The following is a 27,751-nucleotide window of genomic DNA, read 5'->3' on the forward strand; positions in this document are numbered from 1 at the left end:
AAAATTTTCAAATTGTAGAAAATCCTTAAAAATAGCCTATAGATTTGCTTCTCATAGATATCTTTTCATTCCAAACCATGAAGATGAGAGCTGTTTACTGCATCACAAGGTGCTGAACCACAACAGGAAACTGAGGATCAGTTTAACTTAATTAAGAAAATGTGAAATCATATCAGAAACATAAGAGAACAAATTTCAATACTAATACAAATTTATAACTTAAGCATCGTTTTCTCTTTCAAAGTGTAGATAGCTTAGATGCCAATATAGCTGATACATAGTTAGCTAGATATAGCTGTAGCTGTAATACAACTGAGACATGAAACCTATAGAATATAATGAACTTATTATAATATAACAGTGAGAGGAAGAAGAATCAAACTTCTTGAACTTCAACAGCATTACCAACTTGTTTCACTTGCTTCTCTTCTTCTTTTTCTTCTTTATTCTTGAGCTCCTTAACTGGCTCCTCAATCACAAAAGCTGAGACAGGGAATGTCCTGAACAACGCTGTAGGGGTCTTGAAGGTGATCTTCCCACTGGGTGGATCATCAACAAAGATCTCATTCAGTGTCACCCAAATCAAGAGTTCCTTCGCCTTCACACCAGTGAGCTTCTTTATCTTACCAACCTCAACAAAGGCTGTGATCTCAGTTGCATAGGACACTAGCTTCCCAATCTTCTCAAACTTGTGGTTTATGGTCTTCTTCTGCTTCAGCCACACAAACCCACTTTCCTTCTCGTACCCACACTCTTCAATGTCCTTCAAGGGCAAAAGCCCATTGGGTAGCCCTACCTCCTTCAGCAGCAACTTGGTCTTTTCTTGGCACAGTTCATCTCCATGGTACACCTCAGATTTGGCCTTCATCTCTGCAGAAACTTGACTCATTTTCACTTCTTTTCTGATACTATGATCGGTTAACGTTTGGTATGTGATGGTGAATGATGAAGGTGGGGTTGATATATATAGCTCAAGGGCTATCTCTTTGCCCTTGTATCTCCCATAAACTTCAACAAATGCCACCGTCACAGTTCATAATGTGCCCCCATACTCACTTTAAATTTTGTAGTATGTTATGTGTTGTGTAGTACTCACTATTAAGGTAGTTGGTGAGCAAAAACGTGTGTCTTAAATGCTTCTCTGCATGTTGTTAATATATGGCTGAAGCTGTATTAAAAGAGTATTCAAATGAGGGTCTTTTTGCAGTAAAATTTTCAATCAAATTCGTTTGAGAAAGGTGTACTTTTCTTTCTCACTGTTATAGCTATGCCAAGTATTGGGAAATGCATTCAAAACGGTCAGAAATGACAGCATTCATGTAACAACACTTTACTCCTGTCTGATAAAGATCGAACGAATTGTGTTATAAATGTGTGTTCTGTTCTGAATCTGATTTAATAGGAGTTGTTCGATTGTCACTGGTGACGGTTGAGATTTGGTGACTGGGTAAATGCATGCTATTGCAGGTTGCAAGCAATTAAAATTCTAATTTTACCGTTTAATGAAGCTGATATGTTAACCAACCATCTTAATTGTATGCAAATACATATATGTGGTTTTCATTTAATTAAAAAGAAAATATTAGATTTTTTTACTATGCATTAATATGAAGTGTTTATTAATTTTATTGATAATTATTTTCTATTGAATAATTTGACTAATTTTTTTTAAGGACATGTTTCTCGATAATTATGTTCTTTTTGCATAAAACATTAATCTAATTAAATTATTGACCGATTGTTTTTCTTTCTTTGCAACTACATTGAGTTAGCTCACCTGTGGACATAGCTCATTTTCTAATTAACAAAACGCATTTATATCTCTTTAATTATAACTAAATTATTTATTCTTTCACAAGTTATCTCCTGAAAATTTAATTATTAACTTAATTATTAACTTGTATGCATGTACCTTATATGACAAATGTTTTGGGTATGGATTTCTTTTTGAAAGCACTCTAAGTTATCCCAGAGAGATTGAATGAATTTTATAATGATCTTCCATCATTTAAGTTACGTTGTTCGTTTTCTCTCTCTTGTGTCCAAGTCGTGTGGGTGAATACTTATAAAAAACATTCTAATACTCAAGTCATTAATATAACAGATTAGTTAGCACAATAAGTTATACATACATTGTGCAGGATCTCTTAAGTCATACATGAAACCTTAATTTATAGTAATTGTGATAAACGTTTACTTTTTGCTAGTTTAATGATTGTTCAATCACGTCTTAACATACGTTAAGAGTTTAATGAGTCACTACCACTAATAATTTGATCATAATCATACTGAATATGACTTAGGTGGTGGTATGAATAGTGTTTGATTCCAAAAAAGATCATAGAATACAACAATCTAAAAAAGTTGATATATATATATATATATATATATATATATATATATATATATATATATATATATATATATATATATATATATATATTTTAATTATGTGTATATGTAAGGAATAAAAGTGTAAAGTTGCACAATCCATTCCATTCCATGCTTGAGTCACTTGTATATTTTAAATGTCGTATATTTCGTTAATATGAATTTAATACGAGACATACATCTTCATTCAATCTTGAATGTAAGATTAAACATTAATAATAATACTGGAGAGTAAAATGTGACTAGATGGTTACTTTATTTATGTTTTCTTTTCAACTTGATCAGAGGTTCATAGCATACGTGTAGGAACGAACATACAGAGATATGTACATATGTCCTGATTCATAAATACTCACCATCAAAGTATCATTATGTGTTTGTTTACTACTATTAAGCATGATGTACTTGGGTCTTCTTATGTCACATTATTTATATAATTCTTTCTTAGAAATACTACTAGACATATGTATGAGATTTTTTTAGGCTTCACTTCTTTATAGTCAATTATTACTTTCTTGTGGAGTTTTCTAGATGTTCTTGTCAAAAGTTCAATTCTTTTAAACTTTTTCTTTTTTAAATTTTGATAAGTTGTTTAGCCCAATAATAAAATATACAAAATAAATAAAAGTTAAAATATTTTTTAGAAAATATTAAATTGAAATAAATAATTAAAAATTTTAGTGTGTTTTTGCATAAGAGAATATGTCGTGCTCAACACCAATATCTCTGGTGGCCTATGACAATACTTAAAAAAAAAAAGATAATGATACTTTGACAACATTTTAATATCATTTACGTATCATTCTGTGATTAGTCCAAAATTATTTCACAATCAATAATAATAATCATAAACACTAACATGGACCAATCACAGAATGACACGTAGGTTATGTTAAAATGTTATCAGAAAAATGTTGTCAAAGTATCATTAATGTCCAAATTTCTTGAAAAGCACAGCACTAAACATTTTCATATGGTTGAAAATTTAATGCGTAATAATGAGTGAAGAGAGAAAACAATGAGGTGTGATATAACAGTTGGGAAGGTCACCTAATCATTTCTTACGAATGGAATGAATATAAATTTTATCAACCATCCAAGCTCACCTCACATCGTATTCAACTAGTAAAGTTGTTACCTTTTTAATTAAATTAAATTTAATATTGTATTTTAAGAAAAATGTTAACTAGTATCCTTAATGGCTAAGGATACTTTTTGCTGAATTTTCTATACTTTTTTTCTAGAACAAAAAATTGAAATTGTCCTTCTTATAAAAATCAATTCCATAAGCTAAAAGCAAAAATTTATATAAAAGAACTGTTGCAAATTATTTTATAAATAGCTTAATGTTAACTTATAAAAAATACTAATTTCATATAAATAGTTAAACTATAAATAGATATTAACTGCACTAATTACTAGTTTTTTTACCGTCATAACTACAGTTTTAATAATATAATAATTATACAAATGGGAAATCATATAAGAACTAATTAATTTTGGTTGTGAACAAACTAACTTTGTTGATGTTAAACTTATAAAATTAGCTAGCATCCGACAAATTTAGTTTATCTATAAATAAACTTGACCCTCATACATAACGCGAAACGAAATAAAAATGAAGTTATTGTAAAGTAACTGCCGGTGAAAATTCTTCTGACTAGTTTAATGGTTACGCAAAAATATATTATATGTCAAATTTGTTTAGTTAAGTATAAAACGATTAAAGTAACAATTATCAATTACAAAGTTATTAAAGAGGAAAATTTTGTTAAAAATTAATCTTAAAATACTTTGATTTTTCCTTTTATGTAATTTTGAAGTTAAAACAGAAGATAAAACACAAAAGAAGAAGAATTCAAACAGCTCTTTAGGTTGTGCTGTGCATGTGTGAAAAAGAAAATAGATGGATAAGTTTGGCCCATAAGGCAGAAACCTAAAACCTTTACACCAAAGAAAATAAATATTTCTTGTGGTTTTAGACAACTATGTTTCACGAATACTCATTCCTTAGCATAAAGAGAAGTAAGAATATCATCATGAAAACTATATAACACAATAAATGTTCACTTAATTAAGAATGGTAGATGGTTTATAGTAAATCTATAAAGATTTAAAAAATGACATTATAAAAGTGATAACTATTTAAAAATAGTGAGATTAAACTATTTTAATATTAAAATATTTTAATACAAGTAATTTTGTTACAAACTAGTTTTATTATTTTAAAATATATTATTTTTTTATAAATTACATTTTTAAAGTTCTCTTATTTATGTATAAAGATTTTTCTTTTTTATAGTTTGAATATTAAAAATCATTAGAGTGATTTTTATGTGAGCTCTTCACTTTCATATGTTTCTTTAGAATAAGTTGATTTTGTACTACTTCCTTTCTCTAATTTGTTTTTCTTTATATACAAATTATATGAGATTATATGTGACATTTGAGACATCTATAAGAGTCTCTACTAATTAGTGATCATAACGTATAATTATGTGCTATTGACTTAGACTTATCTGAATGAGTTATATGTTATTGACTTAGACTTATGTTTTGTACTTTCTTAAAATTGAATCAAAGTTAATCTTAATTAAATTTGTTGAGTTTAAAATGTCATTTGCTATGAAGTTCTCTCTAATTTCATGTTCGAGTATGTTGAACTTCTTTACCTTTTTCATATGTGTATTTCATTACCTTTACCTTATACGTGAATTATACCGTTCTTAATCATCAATAACATTGATTTTTATTTTTGTCTCTAATGTTAAAAAGAAGAATAATTGAAAGCTTTGGACCTCACCACCAGGTTGGAAGGATTGCGACTACACTCCATCTCTATTAAAATTCGTCATTATTTGGTACAAATTCAATTATATAATGCTAAGTTAAACTTAAATTTGATATGATATTAAAAAAGTTATTCAAAATTTGTTTCTATGTAATCATGTGTATTAAATTTATGTATTACTTATTTTCATATTTTTCTTAGTCCCAGGACGTTATATTTATTTATTTATTTCTATAATCATCGGATAACAAAGTAACCATACCCAAATTTAATAATACTTTAATTGACAATGAAAAATTAACCAATAAGGAAATATTCATAAAAAATATTAAGTGTAACTCAATTAAAAATATTATTCAATGATATTTTATAAAAGCATCGCTAACATAGCTATAAATTATTACATTTCAGTTCACTTTCTGAATAACAAATTCATAACAGTCCAATATCTGTTAAAAGGTAATACTACTGGTTTCCTTTATGTTAATTCTTTAAGTTTTGTTTCATCTAAATCACGAAAAATATTTAATTAGCATGTATTGTTTTGAAATTTAAAAAATTACAAAACATAATATTTTTTATTGAAAAAGCCGACAATTAAAACAGGAATAGGGAATAAGTTGCAGTAATGCAATCGTAACGTCAATTAATAATTCAAATTAAAATATTGCTTTGGTTCAATTACATCAATAAGAATTAAAAAAAGAAGAGTAACTATTAAACCACACACAAAACTAGTCAATCAAATAGAATAATATAATATCAGTATTGTCCTTTTCACATTTCAACCGTTTACATTCCAACAGCACTGAACAATTTATCTGCAGTCGGTCACTTCTTGAAATCGCAATCATCAATCATTTACAACTATGAAGTAAAGAACAGAACAGGAATGAGCCATAAATTGGATCATCAAGGAAATGGAACAATAATCCATTCAAGTTCCGTTCAGTTGCAAAGATAGAAAGCATGAATAGACAGTTTTGAAATTTATACCAAAGAAAATATAGAAAATAATTATTTTTTCTATTTTCTTCTTATTTTGCTCTTCAATCAAATCAGATAAAATGTATGGTTATCCATTTCTTTCTCTAATTTATCTTTTATCATCCAAATCCTAACACTAACACAACATAAATAACATATCCCCACCCTCGACCACCTCGTTGTCCTCGTCAAGATTATAAAGTACATGTTTCACAGGTTGAAAAAATATGCAGGAGACCAAAATAAAGGATAAAAATTTAGTTACTGCTCCAAACAATGGCATGCCCGTCTCAAGGATTCACTGTTCTGGTTGTTGTCTGCAACTGCTGGCATAAGGAATATATCAGTTGGATTAACCTCTTCAGTTGTTTTGGCTGTCCAGCGTTCCCATTCCATGGCAGAAATTGTTTAGCAAGGACTCAATATGCTTCACTTCTTTTGGGATTGATGCTGTTAGGACCTGTGTAGTTTCCCAACAACTTAAATATCAGTTACTGATTAACTGTCACTAGTATCTATGCAGGACAAACCATCTGTAGATTTTGCAGAAAGAACACAAATTAAATGTTCTGTCTTGCTTTAATTGTCTAACATTAAGTTAACTAATGCGATGAGATAATTCCCACCATTAACATGGTCACACAAAAAATTAACGTGACAAGATATTACTTGAGAAGTAAAAAATATCGTAATAAGTTTTTTGTTGAAATGTTATTAATTGACTCCACCGTGATTTTCAATGTATTCTTAACATGAAATAAAGTGTTCATATATGAGGTGTAAGAACAACAATATACTGCAAGCGTTGCTCAGAGAAAATCACCGCAAAACATCTAAGAGACTGAAACTAAATCTAAGAGCTCTCTTTCTCTAAGATCTTTCAACCCAAAGTTAAGGACTAATCCCTTTAAATATTGAAATCTATTGAAACAAATGACCTTTCTATATGGATGTTTTTTCACACACAAGTCTAATGATCAAACCTATAAAGACATGTGTAAAAGGCAAAAAAGGTATGCATTAATCATGTCACACTTTATTTACTTTTAAAGTTTCGTCTGATATAATGCTTGCTGGTTTATTTTGATACTGTTAGAAACATTGATTATATATATACAAACACATCTCTTTTTTAACTAAGAAGATTAGACCTTTTCCGTTAATAAAATATTATGAATACAAACTAGGAATTTCAAAATAATGTTTGCTTCAGGGGAGGGATGTATATATCGAATTGAATTTATTGAATTAAACCTAGCACATCCAAGTTTGTAAATATTCTAACGACTTAATTCTGATTGATTAGACGATAATTGATGGAGATTAATGACGTTGATTACTTTATAACGTAACAATATCCTTCAATTTATTGGTTTGTGATTTGACAAGTATGGCTCACAACTAACTGATTACTCATGTAATGACACTGTATAAGACGACCGTGTGTTACTAAGAAATTCTACCACCACTAATACATATACGGATTTCAGAGAGACCAGACCAACTTGTGAGAAGCAGCAATCCCTAAAATTCTTGACAACTCATCAAGGGTAATAAAAAAAAGTACCATAGCTGCGCCTACCACAAAATCATTAATGCTATGTTTGGTAGGGAAGAAATGAAAGAGAAAAGAGAAGATGAAATTAAATCGAACTGTATAATTTTAAAAATAGTAAGATTCACCTTATTATTTTTAATCTGCTTTCATTCATTTCTGTATCTTTACTTTTACGACTTGCCTATTTCTTTTTAACAAAAACATTTCAAGCTATTTCTCTCCATTTTTCCATACAGCTTTGACAAGTATGGATAATGATGCTGTGTAAAAAATCATTATCCGTTTTTGTCAGCTTTTAAGTCTCATATGCGGGAGTTTTTACCACTGAGCCTCCATTTGAGTTTTTTAGGTACTATCACAACACATTATTATCCAATATGTCCCCATTTATTTATGGAGTGAAATCGGCTTGGAGAGGTCGTGTTCGTAACATAAAAAAGGGGCATATTAGATAATAATATGTGAAGGAGGTCGCATTGTGAAACTCAAATGGCGCAAGTACTTACTTGTTTGTCTTTTAAGGATAAAGTATTTACTTGAACTCATCTATTGCAACCTCTTGCATCTTTCATTCATCATTCTAACGCTCAAGAGAAGCACAATTAGCAGATGACCTAGCTATCCCAATTTACATACTAGTTTCAATATTCAACTGCAAAACTTTAAGAGAAAATACCTCATAACCAGTTTCTGTGATGAGAACCTCATCCTCAATCCGTATCCCAATGCCTCGATACCTGCAATTGGACCTCTTCCAAGATTTATTATATTGCGCAGGAGACAAACATTTAATGTCAAGAGTGAAAACATCCTAAATGTTCATACGGAGTATACGTGGACAATTGTGAACAGGGCAGCGATTGACCAAAAAAGACATAACAAGTAGAATACAGGTGAGAGGAATAAGATCATATCATGCTTGCCCAAATGTCCAACTGGTACAACGATTGAAACAGATTAACTAAAGTAAGATTCTTAATTTACATATGAAAAATTTGAGCAACAAAAACGGACACATGTCTCTTAATGGCTTGAATAATTTAGGAAATATACATCTTCCCAACCTCCGGCCCCACTGAATAGGACTGCAGATGAGAGTGGAATAGCCATATCCACTGCCAAGTGTATATGATTAAATGACTATTCCATTCCAGTCCTATAAATAAGAGTATAATAAAACGTTATTTATAACGAGATGGAGTTGGTGCAATGATAGTTGGGGGTTGAAGGTGGGGACCCTGATGGTCCAGCTACTGGTAGAAAGTGATTTTTCTCATTTTTAGGGAAAACATGGTATATAGAGGTATTGCAGTAAATCTTGATGGAACGAAATACATTCCTATTTTGGAGGGAATGGCTATTTCGTTTTTCTGATGGTACAAGAACACCCTAGACAGTGAATGAATAGTCTCATTGCAAAATTCCAAAATAAGACCTTAGGGATTGAGAAGACTGAGAAAACAGGGTAATTGGTGCTAAATCATCCTTGGAAACTATTTAATCGGGATACTCAATTCAAGCTTTAATAAACTGGAATACGAAACCAGATTCTTGGAAGGAGAAATGAAGGGTAAATTCGTGGAGCTAGTCAAGGCAAACAAACTCCTGTGAATTAGCATTCTTTAGTCGATTTAGCTGGTAAACCAGAAAATTTCCTTAGACCAGTAAGCAATGGGAAATCATCAATTCGGAAAAAACAGTTTGTAAAAAACAGCTATTTAATCAACCTTAATAATTACCTCCCCGGACCATTAAAAGAAGACGGGATGTACACTCCTGGTTCAATAGTTATTACCTGTACACAGACACACCACACAAATTATAAAAAAGAACAGGCTGTCTGCTAATATGGGTACACAGTGCAACTCTGAAGCATATGTCCCCATAAGCAGGCAATCAAAACTCCAAAAAGAGGTTATCTTGCTCAAAGAGGGTTAAAATTAAGTGGCAGGATTCACCTGCTTCAATTCACCACCTAATTCCCAGCCCAAAAAGATTATATTTGTTATTTGAGCCAGAAATTGTTATGTAGTTATATAACAAAATATGTGTTGAAAAATATCAACGAAGAGCCCTAGGCTGTAAATTTTAAAAATTAATTCAGTTAGCACTAGCTTTAACATATTTTTATGCAGCAGAGTTCTTCTGATAGCAGTTAGCTGAGAGCACGTATACACTTGAGAGAGAAATATGAAGCAATTACATCATCTCTTATAACTAATTCATTAATTAATAGAATTCATACACCAAAGATATCCAGAAAAGTAATGAAATGATCAACCTACACAGATCAGATAAGTAATACAATGGATAAGTTAACATATTCTAACAAGTTAGTGCATTCAAATAAATTAAACAAGTATGACAGTCCCCCTTAAACACAAACATATAGATTGTATGTACCAAACTAGGAACAAATAAATTTAATTTGAGATCCTCTCAAAACTTATTCAAAATATCTACAAGTTGATCATTGGAGTTTTGTGCAAATTTCCTTTGATAACAAGTTCTCTCAAACAAAACAACAATAAATGTCTACATTGGTTCTCTCACGAAAAATAGGATCGGTTGCAATGTGAATAGTTGTTTGTTTATCACAACAGTACATGCTCATTTGTTACATTTCACAAAATTTCAGATCTTGAAGGAATTGTTTAATCCACATAGGCTCACAAGTGAGTGATGACATAGCCTTATACTTAGCTTCATCAGTAGATCGAGCATCCACATTTTGTTTCTTGTTTTTCCAAGAAACAATACTTCCTCCAGTGAAAACACAATATCCACTAGTGGATTGCTTATCTATTGGAGATCCTAACCAATCAGCATTACAATAACTAGTCATTTGATTATTTCCCTTAAATATCCTTGTCATGGATCCTTTTTGAGGTATATGAGGATGTGAATGACAACGATCCACTGATCTAGATGAAGATCCTACATAAATTTAGTATTTAATACAATGCAAAAGACAAGTTAGGTCAACTAATAGTGACAAGAATAAATTTCCCAACGAGTCTTTTATATTCTTTTGGGTATGAGAAGAGCTCAATCTATTCTACAATCAATTTTTGTTGAGAAATCACAATACTTTCCTTTGATCAAATTACTTCAATACTGAAGAAGTATTTGAGACATCTAAGATCTTTGGTCCAAAAGTGATTGCATAAATGTTTCTCTAGCTTAAAAGTTTTAGTAGCATCATTCCCTGGAATGACTATATCATCAACGTACACGATTAAGTACACACATTACTCCATAGAAGTTGGACAATAAAAGACTAAATAATCTATTTCACTAAACCCAAAGTGCTGTAAAATGGCTGAATTTTCTATACGAAGCATTTGGTGATTGTTTAAGATCATAGAGAGATAGAGAGATTGGCGCAATTCACAAACTAACCCAGAAGGTTGCTCCATGTAAATTTTCTCCTCTATGTCTCCATGAAGAAAGACATTATTGCTCCATGAATGAGTATTTAAAGTTTTTAAATTATCTATAATTCAATTTCTCCATAATCTAAATCAATTTCTCCATATATCTGAAACAATAATGGATTATAATTTTAGAGGAATAAGGCAAAGATATCTCCATTAACCACGTGTGACAAGTGATTATTAAATATTATCTGTCAGTGGTTAGTGGAGATGGAAAAAATTTGCTTTGTCAGGGAAACTACTTACAACACCTGGCTTCAGAGGACCGTCAAAGCTGACCATTGAACAATCATGGATGTCCATCCCTAGATAGTGACCTGGATGGACCAATAAAGTGTGATTAGATATATATCAGCAGTCGTACGAATATACATGACAATTATTTTTCTCATAACTACATATTGCACACTTTGTCAGCAAGCAGATATGAGCACATAGCTACCTATAGAAGTTGGGTTAAGCTTATGGTAGGAACTGCTTCCAACACCTCTCAAAATCCCAAGCTCTTTGAGTCCTTTTTGCAGCATTTCAACCTATGTAACCAGATCATTTCAGATTACACTTTGTATAACTTCAGCTAATTGAAATGAACAATAATAAAACATTCAAAAGTGAAAATTTTAAAAGTAAGATGACAATCAAAAAATAACGATGGGTTTGTGAAGAAGATACTCAGGCCACTAGCACACACTAATTACTGTTACTGGTTATAAGATGATGTTCGTCAAGCGCAAAGCAAATATTGAAAATTTTTTTGGTGGTGAATTGGGTGTTAATGCAAAATGAACACTTAAAAGAAAATATTTGATGATTAACTAAGACAACATAAGTTCAGATCCACTTGAAATCTTGAACCAGAATACAGCTGAATTATAGGACAGTTTCAACAAGCCAACAACAGAAACCAGAGATAATTAAATTCCCTATGCTCTGTCTTTGGTATCTCCCAAACTGATCATAGAATAAAATAAGAATTAATCAAATGACAGTTCTAATAAGATTTACTGATGAGCTTCACATAGAAAGGGATATTTGGAGAATCCCATGCTTTACTACCCACATAAAATAAGCCAGCAACATCCAACTTTTGAGGCAAACCAAATTCTAGACTTCTAGTATTTGTTTGTGCTGGAACAGAAGCTATTGCATAGGTTGTTCAATTTAAAAAGTAAATAAATGCAGACGGACATCCTATATTATTACCAAATATATCTATGTTGATATAGGTTGTTACTAGCTAAGACAAAATAATTTTTCCATTAATGGACAAGGCTGGATTTTGTTTAATCCGAATAAGCAATTCCATGCTGTTACTAGCTAAGACAAAATGTTGTTTCTTGTTCACCAAAAACAAATATAAAACAAATTATTTTATTTAATTACATAACATTCTACACGTGGTTAAATATATCTTGAATCTAAATAAGTTCATACTTTTGAATCTTTTGAACAATTACTTGAGAAAGTACTGCATAATCCTAATCAGATCATCAAGAAAGTTTTAAGATTAGAATAACTAAGGATACTCTTCCCTCTAAATCCTATCATGAACTGGAAAAGAGAAGAGTAACAAACACAACTGACTAAAATTTCTGTCAATCACCAACTCTCCATAAATATTTTATTAGGTAAAGGCTCCAAAACGGCATTGTTATTTATACGACACAATCCCTCTTGTTGAAAGGAAGGAATATCACAGGCCCACCCAAACTTGCAATGGAATTCAAATTTTATTCAGAAGCATGAGGGCAGCAAGAATTAAACTATTGGCAACTTAGTTATATCTCCTAAAAACTTAAGCTATTAGGTTGGTTTAGAGTGATAGTGACCTTATTACATCTTTCGAAAATTGAAAGGGGATAAGAAAAAAGGGATACCGAATGGTTGTGTATTTGCCTAATACTGGCACCAGGCTTACAAAGTTCCACACAATGCTTATTTGTTTCCAGTATAAGCTGATAAAGCTCCTCCTGAAATATAGAAGAAACCATGATATTCATATGAAAAGTGGCAAGAATAAAAGAGCAAAGCAATAAGTTGATTTTGACATTAAAAGAACAAAGTAATATGGAGATCAAGAGTTTCATTTTGTCTAGATTTCACAAGGCATGGATAAGGAGCAAAACACTCGAACTACACATGGAAACAAGAAAATAATTTTATTGATGACCATACCAAATACATTATGAGGTCCTCTATTGTAACAATCTCTCCAAAATATAGAAAGATGTTAAGGATATTTTATCTTAATCAATATGGAGATTCTAAACATAATGTTATCTTCATAAACCATTATTTACAATAGTTTCCCTCAAGTTAGTCAATAAATATCAATCATTCTCAACTTACCTACAAGATCCTGAAATCCTTCCTAAGGAAGCCCTTTAGTGAAAATATCCACTGTCCTAAGCTTAAGTCTTATAGGGACATGGGTCGTAACCTCACACTCTATCTAGATTATCTTTGATGAAGTGATTGTCATTTTCAATGTTTTGCCTGGTCACGTACTAGATTATTGGCAATGCTCATGGTTGACTTGTCACGACAGAGCTGTATAGGAATGTCCACCTTGATTTTATGGTCATCAAGAATTATTCTCAACTAGAGCCCTTTACACATTTCTTGCACAAGGGTTCAAAATTTAGCTTTTGCACTGGAACAAGATACTCTATCATGTCTTATGACAGCTCCACAATCGATGCAATTGTCAACATAGTAGTTGCTGACGTGAACCACACTGTTCTAACCCACCACTGGCCCCACAACAGTGGGGGTGGCACAAGCAACAGTGCATCCTTGTCTCATTGTTTGCGAAGCAGAAAAAATAGAGCTTCCAATATCAAGAGCTCTGATTCTAACTTGCATGAACAAGAAAATAATTTTTTTGATAACAATCCCACCAATTATATTCTCAGCTAATCTATTTATAACAATCAATATCTCTTAAATAAAGAAACAATATATTGAAATAAATTTGAAGATTCTAAACATATTTTATTCGAAACAATATTGAAATCCTAAACATATTTTATCATAATAAACCGTTATTTCCAACAAAAAACTAAGCTTCAAACATTTTTATGTCATAGTATACCAAAAGCAAAGAAAGATCCGACTTGTATTACATAATTATGTCCCCAACGGTTTAGGCCCATTAGATCCCTTGAAGAAAAGCAAGAGGAGAGGGCAAATCTATCCCTAATTGAATGACCAGATATGCATAAATTATTCAAAGTACCTCTCCCCAATTAACTATATTTCTATGTACAAAAATGTCTATTTTGGCTATAATAACTGATCAATATCTCATCTTCTGTTTCATGTCATGGAGCACCAACAACTAGCGGTAAACTTTTTGTACTTTTAAAGTATTTACCCTTCACCATGAGGCCATTTGCGTAACTATAATCTGCAACGCTTCTTCCCTTAATCTGGAAGTATAGAGTATAACTATAGGCTTAAGCAAATTCAAATATCATAACCACCAACACTTACCATTATTTGTTGAGAAGGCAATCTCATAAATAACTCCCTTCCCTCCAAAAAATTGCAAGAAAAATAAGTTGTGTTGGTTTGAGAAAATGTTTTCTGTTTTAACTTTTAATTACGTATGATATTATTTTCGTTATATTTTCCATTTTAAGGGTTTGTATAGGAAACAGTGAAAAAGAATGTTTCCTTTACAGATCTTTCACAACAAACAAAATTATTTTCATTATTTCCTTTACAAATCTTTGACTACAGAAAACAAACATGAAGTTCAAAACAAAGTAACAATTTTAATGATTTAAATAACATTTTCTTGAAGTAAAAAAGCCATAATATTTCATGTCGTGAAGTTAATGTTGCAGAATCTCGGCCTTGAGTAGAAAACTTAGCAAGCACAAGATGATGGCCAAAAAAGCTCATTACAAGAAACAAAAGGGAAGTTATTTTAACATCATAGAAACTTGATAAAAAACAAGTGCATTATGTATGAGAAGAGTTATATGTCTACAAACAAGAATACCTATAAGTATACAGCCATCATGCAATAAAGTATGCAACAGGAAGTTGAGAACTTGAAGTCTGTTTGTCCTAGATTGCTATTAATTGATCGATTAATTGGATATCAAATGTGAGAAAAAATAAGAAAGTGATATAGACATAAGCTTATTGTATGTGCTGAAATGAAAATAAACTCTTCCTTATTAAGCTCTCCTGCAATTAGTAGATTGAATTGCTAAACGGACATCAATCATGCTAACCTGGGCAGAAGAAAAGCTACCACAAGGTGGCCATGTCCTGGTAAGATCACTGGCATAGCCATGTAACTCACATCCAATATCCATCAAAACAAGATCCCCTTGTTTAATCTGCCAAACAAGTAAAGATTAGAAACACGAAACTAAAGTTACTAGGAGATGGCATTTATTAAATGAATTTACTCTCTGATCATTCCTAGAATAATGTATAATGCTTCCATTAGGTCCACCACCAACCACAGGATTGAATCTGATACAGAGGAAAAAAAAGGTTATATCATTAGTTATGGATGAAATGATCCTTAAACTTGAATTTCTTTTCTATTAATGAACTTCTTTACTTTTATTCTTTTGTGGAAGCTTCTTATATTATCAACAGCAATAGATGAAGTATTCAGACATAAAAAACTCCTCACCCCATCCGCTGGGCACCTCTAATTTTGCATTCATATTCAACCTTTGCTGCAAGTGTACCTTCAAAAGGGTATGTCTTTGAATGTAGCATTGTCAACAAAAGAGCCTGTTCAAAGATCACATGGATATCATTCTACATGTAGGACCTACTAATGGTATTACCAAATGTGCATTCAACAGCCTCAATAGGAGTTTGGAATATTTAGTTAACAAATAGTTACCGTAGCACTAGAGATGAAAGTACCTGACAAGCGATGGATGCAGATTCCTTCATCAGCTTAAGCTCTGCTGGTGACTTTATCCATCGCAGTTGATGGGTGTAAACAGCTAGATCCATTACATTGTTACAGTAAGCTAGTTTTTTGAATGCTTCCATTTCCATATATGATGGAGTTGCAGTCTGGACATTGTGGAACACTTTTGATGATCCCTTTATCATATCGGGAAGGATCTGAATCAGTAGTAAAAAATGTTAAATAAAAATCATTATAAATAACAGTTGTAACAGTTTAACCCAGGAGATGACAATGCACTTTTTAGAATTGAAAGATGTCATAACATTGGCTTCAAGCTTCCAGCAAGCTTACCAATGGAAATATTTCAGTCGTAAGAACAAAATTGTTTGCTATATAATTTCTATGGAAGTAAAAGCTTTTGATGGTTGATACCAGTAATTCACCTCATGCAATTTTCTCATTGGATATGCCTTATCAGCCTTGAATGTATCTACTGCTGCATCAACTCCTGCTATCTGCCCTTGCCAAATAACATCCTACACACATTTGTAGTTTTTAAAACGTTCACTTGAGATTAGGTAATTCTCTATAACAAAACTCCATAGAAGTCAGAACAAAAATCACACACATAATGACCAAATTGACATATGGTTAATCTAACATGAAAAAACAATTGAAATCATAGATTTATATAGATAATAAGATATTTATATAAAAGAATGCTTTTATATGTAAGTAAATAACTGAATTAAATTTAAATAAACTGACAGTCTAAAAGAAATTTACACAGTCATCTAATCACAGATTGTTATATAAGATAAAATAGTTGAACTTTGTAATAACTTCTTTACAAGTCACAGATTTCTAATTGGTTAACTGTGTAAAAATCATATCATTGAAAATGCATGAAGATTAAACCCATAACCAATTTATGTCAATTAATTACATCTTTTTACACTGGCATTGTATTCCTATTGCAAAACATAGTTCTATTTTCAAGAAGATATAATGTCAGACACACATAAGGCTTAGCTTCTGGCATGAACATGCATAAACCACAGTCGTGTCCCAAAATGGCCACACCACCAGGCTGTTGGCAGCCTGTGATATACAAGTAATCAGCATCTTGTCGAAATGTATAAGGCACAACATCTGTCATCATCTTTACTGGGGCAGCAGCGATGATTGCCAAACTCTTCTCTGGGAGAAGTTCCAACAACTTTTTTCTTCTTAGGATGTATTCCTCAGTAGATATGCCCGGTGTGAGCTCCCCATCTTTTAGTAGCTACAATGTAACATAACATAAAAAAATGCTAAGTAGTCTTAACAAACAAGCATTTTAGCTAAATGCTCTACACGATAGTGCCCAGCAAGACGATAGTGCCCAGCAAGACGATAGTGCCCAGCAAGACGATAGTGCCCAGCAAGACGATAGTGCCCAGCAAGGAAGCCCTACTTCAAAATAGTTGGCTTGCATGTGGCAAACACACAATAGACACTTGAAATGTTTATATCACAATATTCTTTTACTTCTGTTATTGAACTTCTAAAAAACACAAATAGAAATACAATAAACCTGGGGATGAGATGCGGAGGTTGGCTGTCCAACATCAAAAACAACCCCGCCAGTGCAATAGGCACGAAAACCTACAACCTGCGAGCGAAATTTGCAAATGCCAAGTAGTCAGAGTAACCAAAATGAATTATTTGAATAATCCCTAGATTTACCCTTACAAATAAGAATAAAGAAAATAGAAAAATGAGATCATCAATCATGCATAGCTTCCGGTGAGAAGAACCGGTTAAAGGCCGAGAGTATGAATTGTTAAAGTATTTGCCGTGCGAGAAGATTGAATTGACCAACAGAAAAGCAAGAGTTACAAGCATTTGATAAAATGGGTAACAGAATTTGAAGAAACAAAACAAAATTCCCACGTTCGAAACCACAGTAGCATCAGAAAATCATTTATTAAAACATACTAATCAGACAAACAGTTTGAGAAGCTATGAATACGAAGTACGAGGTTGAAGAAAGCTATGAAAGAAGACATACTTGTCTGTGTGAAATTATGCTGGTTAGTTTTCTTACGACGCGCTGCATCTTCTTTGTGTTCAACAATGCACTACAGTGCAGAGGTTTAAAGGGTTTTAGAGTGAGTTAATCCTCACAAGTTTGTACTGTCACTTCATTTGTCTCGCCCAATCGTTTTACTATTGTTATTATTATATTATATATCATTATCATTATTATGTTCAATTTATTTTCCCTCTATAAATTAATTGTGCTGTAAAACGTTGGAATGCCCTCTCTTTCGAATAACATTTATACAGTCTTTTATAATTCAAAAATATATGCTGGGAAATATTTAATATAAATATTTATATTTATTTGATAAAAAAACAACACCAATAAACGATTTAGTATTACTGAGTTCATTGTTATTTAAAAATTTTGATTATAGTTTCTTCAAAGAAAATAATAGGTGACCAAAAGCATAATGAAAACGAAATGGTTTCAATGATTTGTCCAATAAACATACTTACAACAGGTGAATTCTAATTACAAAATTAAAGCTTCAACTCTAATTGAAGCAACAGTCAGTGCACATGCAGTACTGCACTCATCCATCATACTAAAACAAGGCTAGGACCAGGAACCTTTCCCTCAGTCAACCCCGCAGTAACCTACCAAAATTTAAATACTAAATACTTCAAATGAAATATGTTAAGATCATTATTGGAAAAATCAACAAAACTTCCTCTTCCTTTCATTGATGAAAAACCATTGCTATTGCATGTTTTCGAGATGGCCTAACATTTTCTTTTCACATAATCACGAAATATAACGAAAAGACGTGTCTAATTTTGCTAGTTCAATTGAGGCAATCGCATAGTAATAGAGCATTGTACAAATTTTTGTGGCCGTACATAGAAAGACAAGATATCAAACAACGACGTAAATTTGAATGGTATCAAAAACTTGAGATCATTTTTGTTTGAACTCCTACAGAAAGCCATTAAGAAAATCCTTGATCTCATCAATACATGGGGACCGAGTAGGAATTATATGACCATTATCATGCTCAACTATCGCAGAACAATCACCGTCATATAGAGAAGCAAGTTCCTTGCTTGTTTGGTTAGCTATCTGTCTGTCTTTACCATGTTCATTACCAAAAATATGAAGAGAAGGGCACTTGATAGGGCCACACTCCATGGCTTTCATCCGGAGAGCAAAGCCAGAGCACAAGACTACAAATTTGAAGTCCATTTCACCTTTCAGCTCTTCTTGTAGTGCTGAGATTAAGGCAGCCATTGCTGCTCCCTGTGAAAATCCCAAGATTCCATCAAATGGTCCTTCCCGGGAAAAGATATTCTTTAAGTGTGATAGTGAAACATCATATCCAGCAGTTTGCTGCTGGTATTGAAGTGGATCAAATGGGCCATTTGCTACCTTCCAGTCAACACCACTGCTTCCATCAAAGTTGGGTGCCACAAACCATGCAAACTTCTTCTTGCAATTCGCCAATGGTGGTGGAGGACTAGATGGCAATGATGATGATGCACAATTTTCATTTGACTCAAACATGGGGGTTTGGTAAATGAATGGCAATTCATGGGGAGCATCAACAAAAACAAATTCAGTGATTTTCTTTAGTTTCTTGGCTAGTGATGCTGTTCTGCCTTTGAAACTGGATGCATTCTGCCGAAACCCATGTAAGCACAAGATTCTCAGTTTTCTTGAGGTCCTTGGATCTGAACATTAATCATTAGGATGTTAGGAATTGCACACTTGTAGTAAATTACAAAGGGCATTTAAATTGCCTGAGTTGCAAATTTTAAAAAAAGAAACTTGAATTTTTCAGTAGTCATTATAGTGACAATTGTAAAATTAACCGGTTAACTACAAACTTTATGGAACGCATGTGAACGTAAAGATTTGTCGAGCAATATGGATCACAGACCTTACCATCTCCCCTGGGCACTCGAGGCAAATCTGAACAAAAGTTGTTGAACTCGGCACCCGACAATGATGTTTTTGATTCTCCAATTTCAATTAGCTGTGCTGACTCGGCCTTGCCCTGTTTCTGACATAGCTCACAAACATACACGGTAGATTCACTCTGGTGGAACACAACTATATCAGAAGCAAGAAAAAAAACCAAGAACCCAGCAATGAAATAGAAAAAATATTAGACTCAAGCAATTAAAGATGGTGGAGAAGGAATAAATTTTCTGGAGTACCAATTAAGAAAAGTAGTTAATCAAAGATATAGGACACATGGCATAAGGACAAATGTTATTCAAGTGCAAGCACGCTTGAAGCTGAATTTTGAGGCCCAATGACCACAGCAATAGCCGGGCTGGAGCCATACAAAATCAATTAAAACTTGAACCTAATTTGGGAAATATCCAACCTTTTTACCAGTAACAAAGTTAAACTCTTGACCAACATCAAGTCACATTATCTGTATCACCCAGAACCAGTTACAGGTAAACCAGCCCAAAAGCAACTCTAATGTTAAGCTCTATTAGTACACAAATAATCAGAACCAATATCTTATTTAGAACTTCATGGACACTTCACAAACTAACATATATAACAATTCTAAGTTCTCTAGAAACAGGCAAACACCAGCACGATTGAGACTGCTAGATTCAGTATATAATATCAGGAGATATTAAATACTTCCTTTTCTTTTCTTTTACTTTTTCTCCTCCCTAACTCCTTCAAGATGGTTAAATTCACAAAAACTGCAAACAAAAAAATGTAGGCATAAATAATACAAATTATCAGATCATACCTCGCAACTACGGCACACCAAAACAAGCATTCTGCAATAAGTACACCGGCAGCGAGAAGTGTAATCATCAAACGAACATTGACACATAAGGCAGGTACCCATAACATTAGCATCTGAACTTCCAACTGATATCCTACAGTCAATGAATAAAATAAGATTCGTTTCATGCACTGTTGCAAAACTACCCCTATGATTTTGACCAGCTTTCAATATTACCCCCACTCTTTACTAGACACTTGCGGACTTTCAATGAATGAATATATGTAATAAACGAAACCACTAATGCATTAGAAGCCACAAATGTTATCATCAGAAGACAAGAAAAAGTGAACCACCCCCACCCCAAAAGTTAAAAGGCAAAGATATTAAATTAGAATTATCAGCATGTGCAGCAAGCTATGTGAACAATACACCTGAGCAGTGAACGCATTAAACCATGATAGTTTGTCCAGGTTCTTTAAACTGAGATTTAAAAGCATAGGCCGTAATTCGGAAAGAATATACATGTAATTATGAAAGTCATATTGCGCATAGTAAAGCTTGCTTTCCATTCCATACACAATAGCGGAAATAGCACTTCTAGAAAAACAAATTAATAGATTAAGTCATTCCATCAAATTTTAAGATAAGCACAGATTAAATACACTGGAAAATGAGAGGAATGAAGATAGGGGGGATTAATGGTGACCTGATAAAAATAAGAATGGTAGCATTGAGAGAGGGTGAGGAAGAGAGAGAAAACAAAAACTTTAAAATCAAATTTGGATGAAAAGCTTACAGCTAATGCTGAAACTAATTTCTGTGTGTTAATTTCTGTGTACTTATAAAATAATCATATTTTGTAGTATGAGATCCACACACATATCCAATTTATGTTACATAGAGGTATTTTCATTCCAAAAACAAAAAGTAATGGGTTGTAGTATAATGAAGCTTAAATTACTGTTGTAATTTGAGATAATATCTTTAGAATCTGCCTAATTAGAGGAAATAGATATATAATCTTTATTTTATTTTACTTTCCTAATTTCCCTATTTCCCTTTATTTTACTTTCCTAGTTTCCCTATTTCTCTTTTTAGGAGAATTAGATTATTACAAATAGAAAGTATCAGAATGTATTTTTTATGATTGAGAATAATAAATCAATCTTATTTTCCATATGGTATCAGAGCTTGTCTGATCCGCTTCCGCTGTCTTTGCTGTCTGCCGGCGGCCCCCTAAAAGTCTCTTCTTTAACATATGTTTTTAATGGGCTCCAATTGCCCTAGTCAAGTTCTACCTTAGAATTCTTGCTTTTTCTCCAGCATTACCAACACACCCATTAATTTCTACCTTAGAATTCTAGCTTTTTCTCCAGCATTACCAACACGTTTGTCCTTCTGATAACAGCTACACAAAACTGTGCTTCCAGAATATGGCCTAGCTATAAGCTATACTTCCAGAGTTCAATCTGACCTAGCTATAAGCTATACTTCCAAATAGTTGAATCTGACCTAGCTATAAGCTATACTTCTAGAGTTCAATCTGACCTAGCTATAAGTTATACTTCCAGAGAGTTGAATCTGACCTAGCTATATGTTATACTTCCAGAATTTATCTCAAAATGGGTATTTTAAGTGATGCCCAATCTTTTTCGCATTCTCATTAGCTGCCAATCAAAGACCGAAAGTCTCTTCTTCAAGAAACCATGAAAGGCCATTGCCTTCACTAATAATTTTGTGCACCACTGTTGTCCTCCATCCTTCTCCGGCCACCGTCCGCCGCCGGCCACCATCTACCGCCGGCCATCGTCACAGTTTCAACCGGTGACCAGCGGATCTAGATCGTCTCCTCGAGCGACGGTCAACCCCGTCGGAGTCAGAACCAAACTCCTCTCAATGCGCCTCCACGCGCCGCCTTTCTTAAGCTGGTCTCGGGTGCGTGTTTGTCACGTGCCGTCATCCGGTGTCGGAATCACACCGCGACGCTTCTGGTCGACGCTGGACCTCCTCCTCTCTGTTCTGACCCTCCATAGCTGCCATTGCTACCATCTTTGTTGCTTCACAGAATCTTCATCTTCCTCGCAACACACTTCCGCGACGGGTTGACGAGGATCCATCTCAGCCGCAAGGAGGAGAGGGTGTCACCTCGCGTTTCCACTTCGCAACTACTGCCCTTTGTTGTTCTCTCCAATGCAGTCAGCCGCCACCGCTGCAGTCAGCCGCCATCGCTGCCGTCACAGTCAGTTGTCATTCCTACCTCTACTGCTTCCACTATTTTCTTCTCCATCCTGAAAGGTGCTATCCAGTTGCACCTGGAAATTGATTCGCTGAAAAATTGTGAAGAAGGCCTCTGATTCCAAATTTGTAGGGGGGGCCTTAGCCTTCCATTTTCCCTCATTGTCCGTTTCCTGGACGTTCTCAAAAACCACTTGGGCAATGGGCCACCGCTAACTCCATCGTAGTTGTCGTAGTCACCAGTAGCATCGTCGAAGCCAGCTTCTTCAGCGTCGGGGAAGGAAACATGGTTGATGTCAACGCGGACGAAGACGCGGTTGGATTGGGAAAAAGATGGGTCAGAGGCGTCGCGAGCGATGAGCTAGAAAGTGGCAGAGTTCTTCTTGTCAATGAACTTCTTCTTCCTCCCTCCCATTCTGCCTTCCAATTGTTTGAAGAAAGGAAAGACTCTAACAATTACGAAGTGTGTCAGTGATTCGGTAACTTCTTGGGCGGCATTGTTTGTTGTGTTTCTTCCATCATCTTCTTCTCCATTAAGAAGGGTTCTCTACCTTCACGGGCTTTCTGCCACCACCAATGGATTTCTTCTTCCTCTTTCTTGTGCGCCACTGATTGGTGCTACTTGCCGACGTCTCCGCGGCTTGTGCTGCCGAATGCACTGACACCTGTGGCCAAGCCATTCTGTGATTCTCTCTTGCAAGTGTGATGTCCCCGTTGGCCTGTGGCATGAAGGGGAGTCTATTTCTGTAGCTGTAATGTTCCAGTCAACAATTCATCAGCCTTGTCGGCAGGTGCTTTAATGTCGTTGTTGCTGCAGTCAGTTGTTGTAACCTGTGCAGTTTGTCGTTTGCCGTGAGGGGAAATATTTTTCAGCCCCTGCAGAAAACTTTCTTTTTGGGCTAGAGTTTAGCCCGTACTTCTTGTGATACAGTGTTAAGTATCACCTTTTTGGAGTAGTCCAGCAAAGAACTTTGGACCTCCAACCTGTCTTTGGCCTTTTGATGCCATCATAAGTCCCAATCTTTGGTGTTTTTTGGTTTCTGCCAATGCCTTGTTGTAATAGCTCAGTGAGAGTTGTTCTATGAGACCACCCGCTGATTTGACTTGTTCGATGTTAGGGGTTTCAGATTTGTCCCCAAGTACGGATTGGTTCTCACCCGTTCTTCCACCTTCACGTTCTGTCATTGACGTGCATATATCGTTCAGTCGTTAGGGGAAGAAAAGTTTCAGCCGTCGCAGGGTAGTTAGTCCCTGAAGGTTTGTTGTTGTTTCAGTCGTTGTAGGGTGGTTAAGTCCCTATAGGTTTGTTGCTGTTAGCCACTGCAAACAGTTCAGTTCCTGCAGGTTTGTTGTTGTTCAAGGCAGTTAAGTCCCTAAAGGTTTGTTGTTGATAGGGCAGTTAAGTCCCTAAAGGTGTGTTGTTGTTCAGGGTGGTTAAAGTCCCTACAGGTTTGTGGCTGTTAGCCTTTTAGTGCCGTTGCAGGGTAGTGTAATCCCTGCAGGTCTGTTGTTGTTTAGGACAGTTAAGTCCCTGAAGGTTTGTTGTTGTTTAGGGTAGTTAAGTCCCTACAGGTTTGTGGTTGTTAGCCTTTGAAGGCCTCCCATATGTTACTCATGGAAATCATGTTCTTGAAGTTTAGTTGTTATTCGCCACTATTGATGGCATTCCAGTCCCTGCAATTTGTTGTTGTTCGCCACTGGAGGCCCTTCATCTGTTCTTGTAGTTTGTTGTTGTTTGCTGCTGCAAGTCATCATTCATTTTTTATGGAAATCTCCCTCGTCCATTACTGTCCAAGTTGAAGTTTCATTGTGCTAGTTCGCCCTCGTCCATTGCTATCCAAGTTGAAGTTTCATGGTGCTAGTTCGCCCTCGTCCATTGCTGTCCAATTTGGTTTATTGACGTTCTCTACAATTGAGTTTGACTATTCCAAGCTTGGTTCATACAATCTTGTATGATCCAGCTTGAGGAGGAGTGTTGTAATTTGAGATAATATCTTTAGAATCAGCCTAATTAGAGGAAATAGATATATAATCTTTATTTTATTTTACTTTCCTAGTTTCCCTATTTCTCTTTTTAGGAGAATTAGATTATTACAAATAGAAAGTATCAGAATGTATTTTTTATGATTGAGAATAATAAATCAGTCTTATTTTCCACAATTACATTTTCAGGTCTTTGCCTCTATCACTCCAAAAACAAAAAATCTACGGCTATAACTCTTGTTACCAAGCACAAACACTGACAACCAGAGAATTTAACATAATATCACTATTCCAATCACTACAAGATTACAAGATACTGGTGCAAATTCATTCCTTTGAAAAGGGGCATACCGGTGGTCAAATACAAAATTCTTTCCTTTGAAAAAACCACCATCTGGGAATTGCTCCAAATAGCGTTGTATGCCACCAAATAACTGCAGTTAATACAAAATCATAAGAAATATTGTTAATCAGCCTTAAGGCTATTCTTGATCATGTATGTAGCAACTTCTTATAAAAGGGTACTCCTCAACCGCAATATTTCCACACCCCAAAGTAGGTATTCCATCACACACACTAATACCAGGGACCTTATGACTACATAGGCTCTTTTATAAGGCAATAAGTTGTGCCGATATGAACACCTTGTTAACATAATACATTTCCATTGCACAATTATCGAGATTTCTTCTTTTATTTTCAAAAAGAGTGAATAGAAAAACAGAAAATTCAGGTTTTACCTGAAACACATTCTCAAAACCGGCACCTTTAGACTTAATATATGCTGATGCCATCTCACACCGAATTCCGCCAGTACAATACCTGCAACCAGTCAGTGGAGCCACAGGATAACTAATTACTAGTTACTCGAGCACAAAACGATCGCAACATGGAAAACACCACCCCCAAATGACTGATCAGATAGGCAGCACCAACACCTCGGTAGAATAGCACCGTGTATGACACTTTTTGGATACAACACTTGTTACATGTCTGGCACTCTTGAACCATGTCACAATTAAAAAAATACTTTTTTCAGCTAAAAAACCTTTACATGGCTTCAAGTAAAGAAAGTGAACCAACATCTATTCTTGACTAAGCACTTACTAGACACTACTATCATAAGGAAAGGTAAAAAAAGAAATTAAAGGAAAACAAATTATATTACAAATAATGCAGGACTCACTTTTGTAGGCTTGTGTCCTTAAGACTTAACTAGTTATTTAAACTATTAAGATATATGTTTTCGGAATTCTATTGTGAGAGCTGTTATTATAGGAAAACTATAGCAATTTGCCTATATGGTATAAAATATAAAATCTTAGTTTTCAATACAGACTTTTGTCGTGTTGATTATATATATATATATAGGCAATATCACCGTGTCTTACATTTTGGACATCAGTCTGTTCTTGTGTCCCTGTCTGCCTGAGCCGGAGCTTCATAATCTATCATATCATACTTTATAATTTAAATCACCCTCAAAATGTCATAAAAGAAAACTTACATGAAAATATTTTTTCCTTTCAACCGGTCACCATTATCATCTATCCACGAGGATAAATCACTGTACTGCCTAACTTGTGGATCCAAAGTCTCAACATTTGGCACGTGAAACTTCCCAATCCTTGTTTCATACATATTCCTTGCATCAAGTAAAACAAGGCCGTTTTCTGGATTCTCGTTGTCTACAAAATAATGGATTACACAAATGATGATACAAGACTCAAGTTCCAATACCAATTCCCCAAACATAACCGAATGCAGAAGATAGAGACAACAAAAGTGAGAAATAAACAAATTAACAGGGTAACACTAAACTGGGGGGGGGGGGGGGGGGGGGGGGGGGGGGGGGTGGAATTGCATAAATGAATGGTGTGAAGTTATAGAAACTTACTGGCATTGTGAAGGGAAGAATGGAAGTCAAGTGCAGATAGATGCCTTCCAGCATTGGAGATATCAGGCGCTTTTAACAGTGGCTGAGAACTAAGAGTAACAAGTTCATCCACAATCCGAATAGAGAGAGAAGTGAAGCCACACTCCTGGGCAACTTTGTCGTTTAGTGGGTGATGACACGTGGCGAGCTTAAAATCAGTGCGGTGAAACAAGGAGTTGTAGGCTTTGAGCGCTTCGATGTGGGACTCGAGAGAGGACAAATTGCCACCAACCTGTGCGAAAATAATTGAGTAGCTATAGGAATTGAAAGATGAAATGGAAAAAAAAAAAAACAAACAGGAATAGCATATATGATTACTAACAGTGACATTGACACCATGGGTTGAAAGGCGAACACGACCTCGTAGGTTGAGGGAGGAGCAGTTGGAGTGGTAGAAGGTGAGGAGGTGATTGAGGTCTGGAATTTCAGCGTAATTGTAATAAAGGAGCACTCCGTACTGCTCCCTGTCTTTGTCTTCGGACATGATAGGGTTTAGGGTTTATACTCGCCGGTTCTGTCACAGCGGGTGCAGGGTTGCGCAATTTAACGGCGTACTGGGCTCCACCGTTTACCCCAGATCCTTTTGCTTGTTTTTTTTTTAAATGTCTTATTTGAAAATATAAATTTATTACATTTTTTTTTAGGTTAAACCCCGTTAGTTACTCTTATTTATGTGTGTTTTTTTAGTTTGATCTTTGTTTTTTTTAAATTTATAGTTGAATCTTAAAAAGTGTTAATTTGAATTAATTGAG

The 27,751-nt window shown here is 34.3% G+C and overlaps 3 protein-coding genes across 7 annotated transcripts; all 3 read right to left on the bottom strand.

Annotated features, from left to right (window-relative positions):
* Positions 1–113: 113 nt before the first annotated feature.
* Positions 114–948, bottom strand: LOC124823266 (uncharacterized). The gene has a single exon (XM_047295446.2). It carries the CDS (start codon positions 887–889, stop codon positions 377–379), a length of 513 nt encoding a protein of 170 aa, XP_047151402.1. The 5' UTR covers positions 890–948; the 3' UTR covers positions 114–376.
* Positions 949–6,189: 5,241 nt separating this feature from the next.
* Positions 6,190–18,251, bottom strand: LOC124826678 (intermediate cleaving peptidase 55, mitochondrial-like). 5 transcript variants are annotated; one of them, XM_088096901.1, is made up of 14 exons: positions 18,112–18,251; positions 17,635–17,712; positions 17,080–17,343; positions 16,502–16,594; positions 16,067–16,273; positions 15,825–15,928; positions 15,592–15,658; positions 15,412–15,519; positions 13,042–13,134; positions 11,607–11,697; positions 11,411–11,481; positions 9,467–9,522; positions 8,404–8,464; positions 6,190–6,629 (listed from the first exon to the last, which is right to left on the bottom strand). In XM_088096901.1, exons 1-14 carry the CDS (start codon positions 18,157–18,159, stop codon positions 6,531–6,533), a joined length of 1,440 nt encoding a protein of 479 aa, XP_087953027.1. In that variant the 5' UTR covers positions 18,160–18,251; the 3' UTR covers positions 6,190–6,530. The 5 variants fall into 5 exon arrangements, 3 of the variants coding, with proteins under 3 accessions (XP_087953027.1, XP_087953029.1, XP_087953028.1); XR_015781636.1 differs by having other exon boundaries at positions 6,550–6,629; positions 11,416–11,481; XR_015781635.1 differs by having other exon boundaries at positions 6,566–6,629; positions 9,455–9,522.
* Positions 18,252–18,935: 684 nt separating this feature from the next.
* LOC124826676 (rhodanese-like domain protein) lies at positions 18,936–27,578 on the bottom strand. The gene is made up of 8 exons (XM_088097339.1): positions 27,322–27,578; positions 26,961–27,231; positions 26,571–26,751; positions 25,804–25,885; positions 25,415–25,497; positions 20,864–20,996; positions 20,029–20,182; positions 18,936–19,814 (listed from the first exon to the last, which is right to left on the bottom strand). The coding sequence occupies exons 1-8, from the start codon at positions 27,481–27,483 to the stop codon at positions 19,063–19,065; spliced, it is 1,818 nt and encodes a 605-aa protein (XP_087953465.1). The 5' UTR covers positions 27,484–27,578; the 3' UTR covers positions 18,936–19,062.
* Between the last annotated feature and the right edge of the window lie 173 nt (positions 27,579–27,751).

This window comes from Vigna umbellata, chromosome 8 (genome assembly GCF_029865625.1).
Source record: "Vigna umbellata cultivar VRB3 chromosome 8, Vumbellata_1.0, whole genome shotgun sequence".
In the NCBI taxonomy this organism is placed as follows: domain Eukaryota; kingdom Viridiplantae; phylum Streptophyta; class Magnoliopsida; order Fabales; family Fabaceae; genus Vigna; species Vigna umbellata.

Bases quoted from the DNA above. Each gene is read 5' to 3' on its own strand.
- LOC124823266 (XM_047295446.2), bottom strand. From the start codon at position 889: ATGAGTCAAGTTTCTGCAGAGATGAAGGCCAAATCTGAGGTGTACCAT.
- LOC124826678 (XM_088096901.1), bottom strand. From the start codon at position 18,159: ATGCAGCGCGTCGTAAGAAAACTAACCAGCATAATTTCACACAGACAA. The intron at 17,344-17,634 runs GTTTATTGTATT...GTTACATTGTAG, and splicing joins CCTCCGCATCTCATCCCCAG to CTACTAAAAGATGGGGAGCT. The intron at 16,274-16,501 runs GTGAATTACTGG...CTACTGATTCAG, and splicing joins CAATGAGAAAATTGCATGAG to ATCCTTCCCGATATGATAAA.
- LOC124826676 (XM_088097339.1), bottom strand. From the start codon at position 27,483: ATGTCCGAAGACAAAGACAGGGAGCAGTACGGAGTGCTCCTTTATTAC. The intron at 27,232-27,321 runs GTTAGTAATCAT...ATTTTCGCACAG, and splicing joins CCCATGGTGTCAATGTCACT to GTTGGTGGCAATTTGTCCTC. The intron at 20,183-20,863 runs GTATGATCTGAT...GTGTTCCACCAG, and splicing joins TGGTGTGCCGTAGTTGCGAG to AGTGAATCTACCGTGTATGT.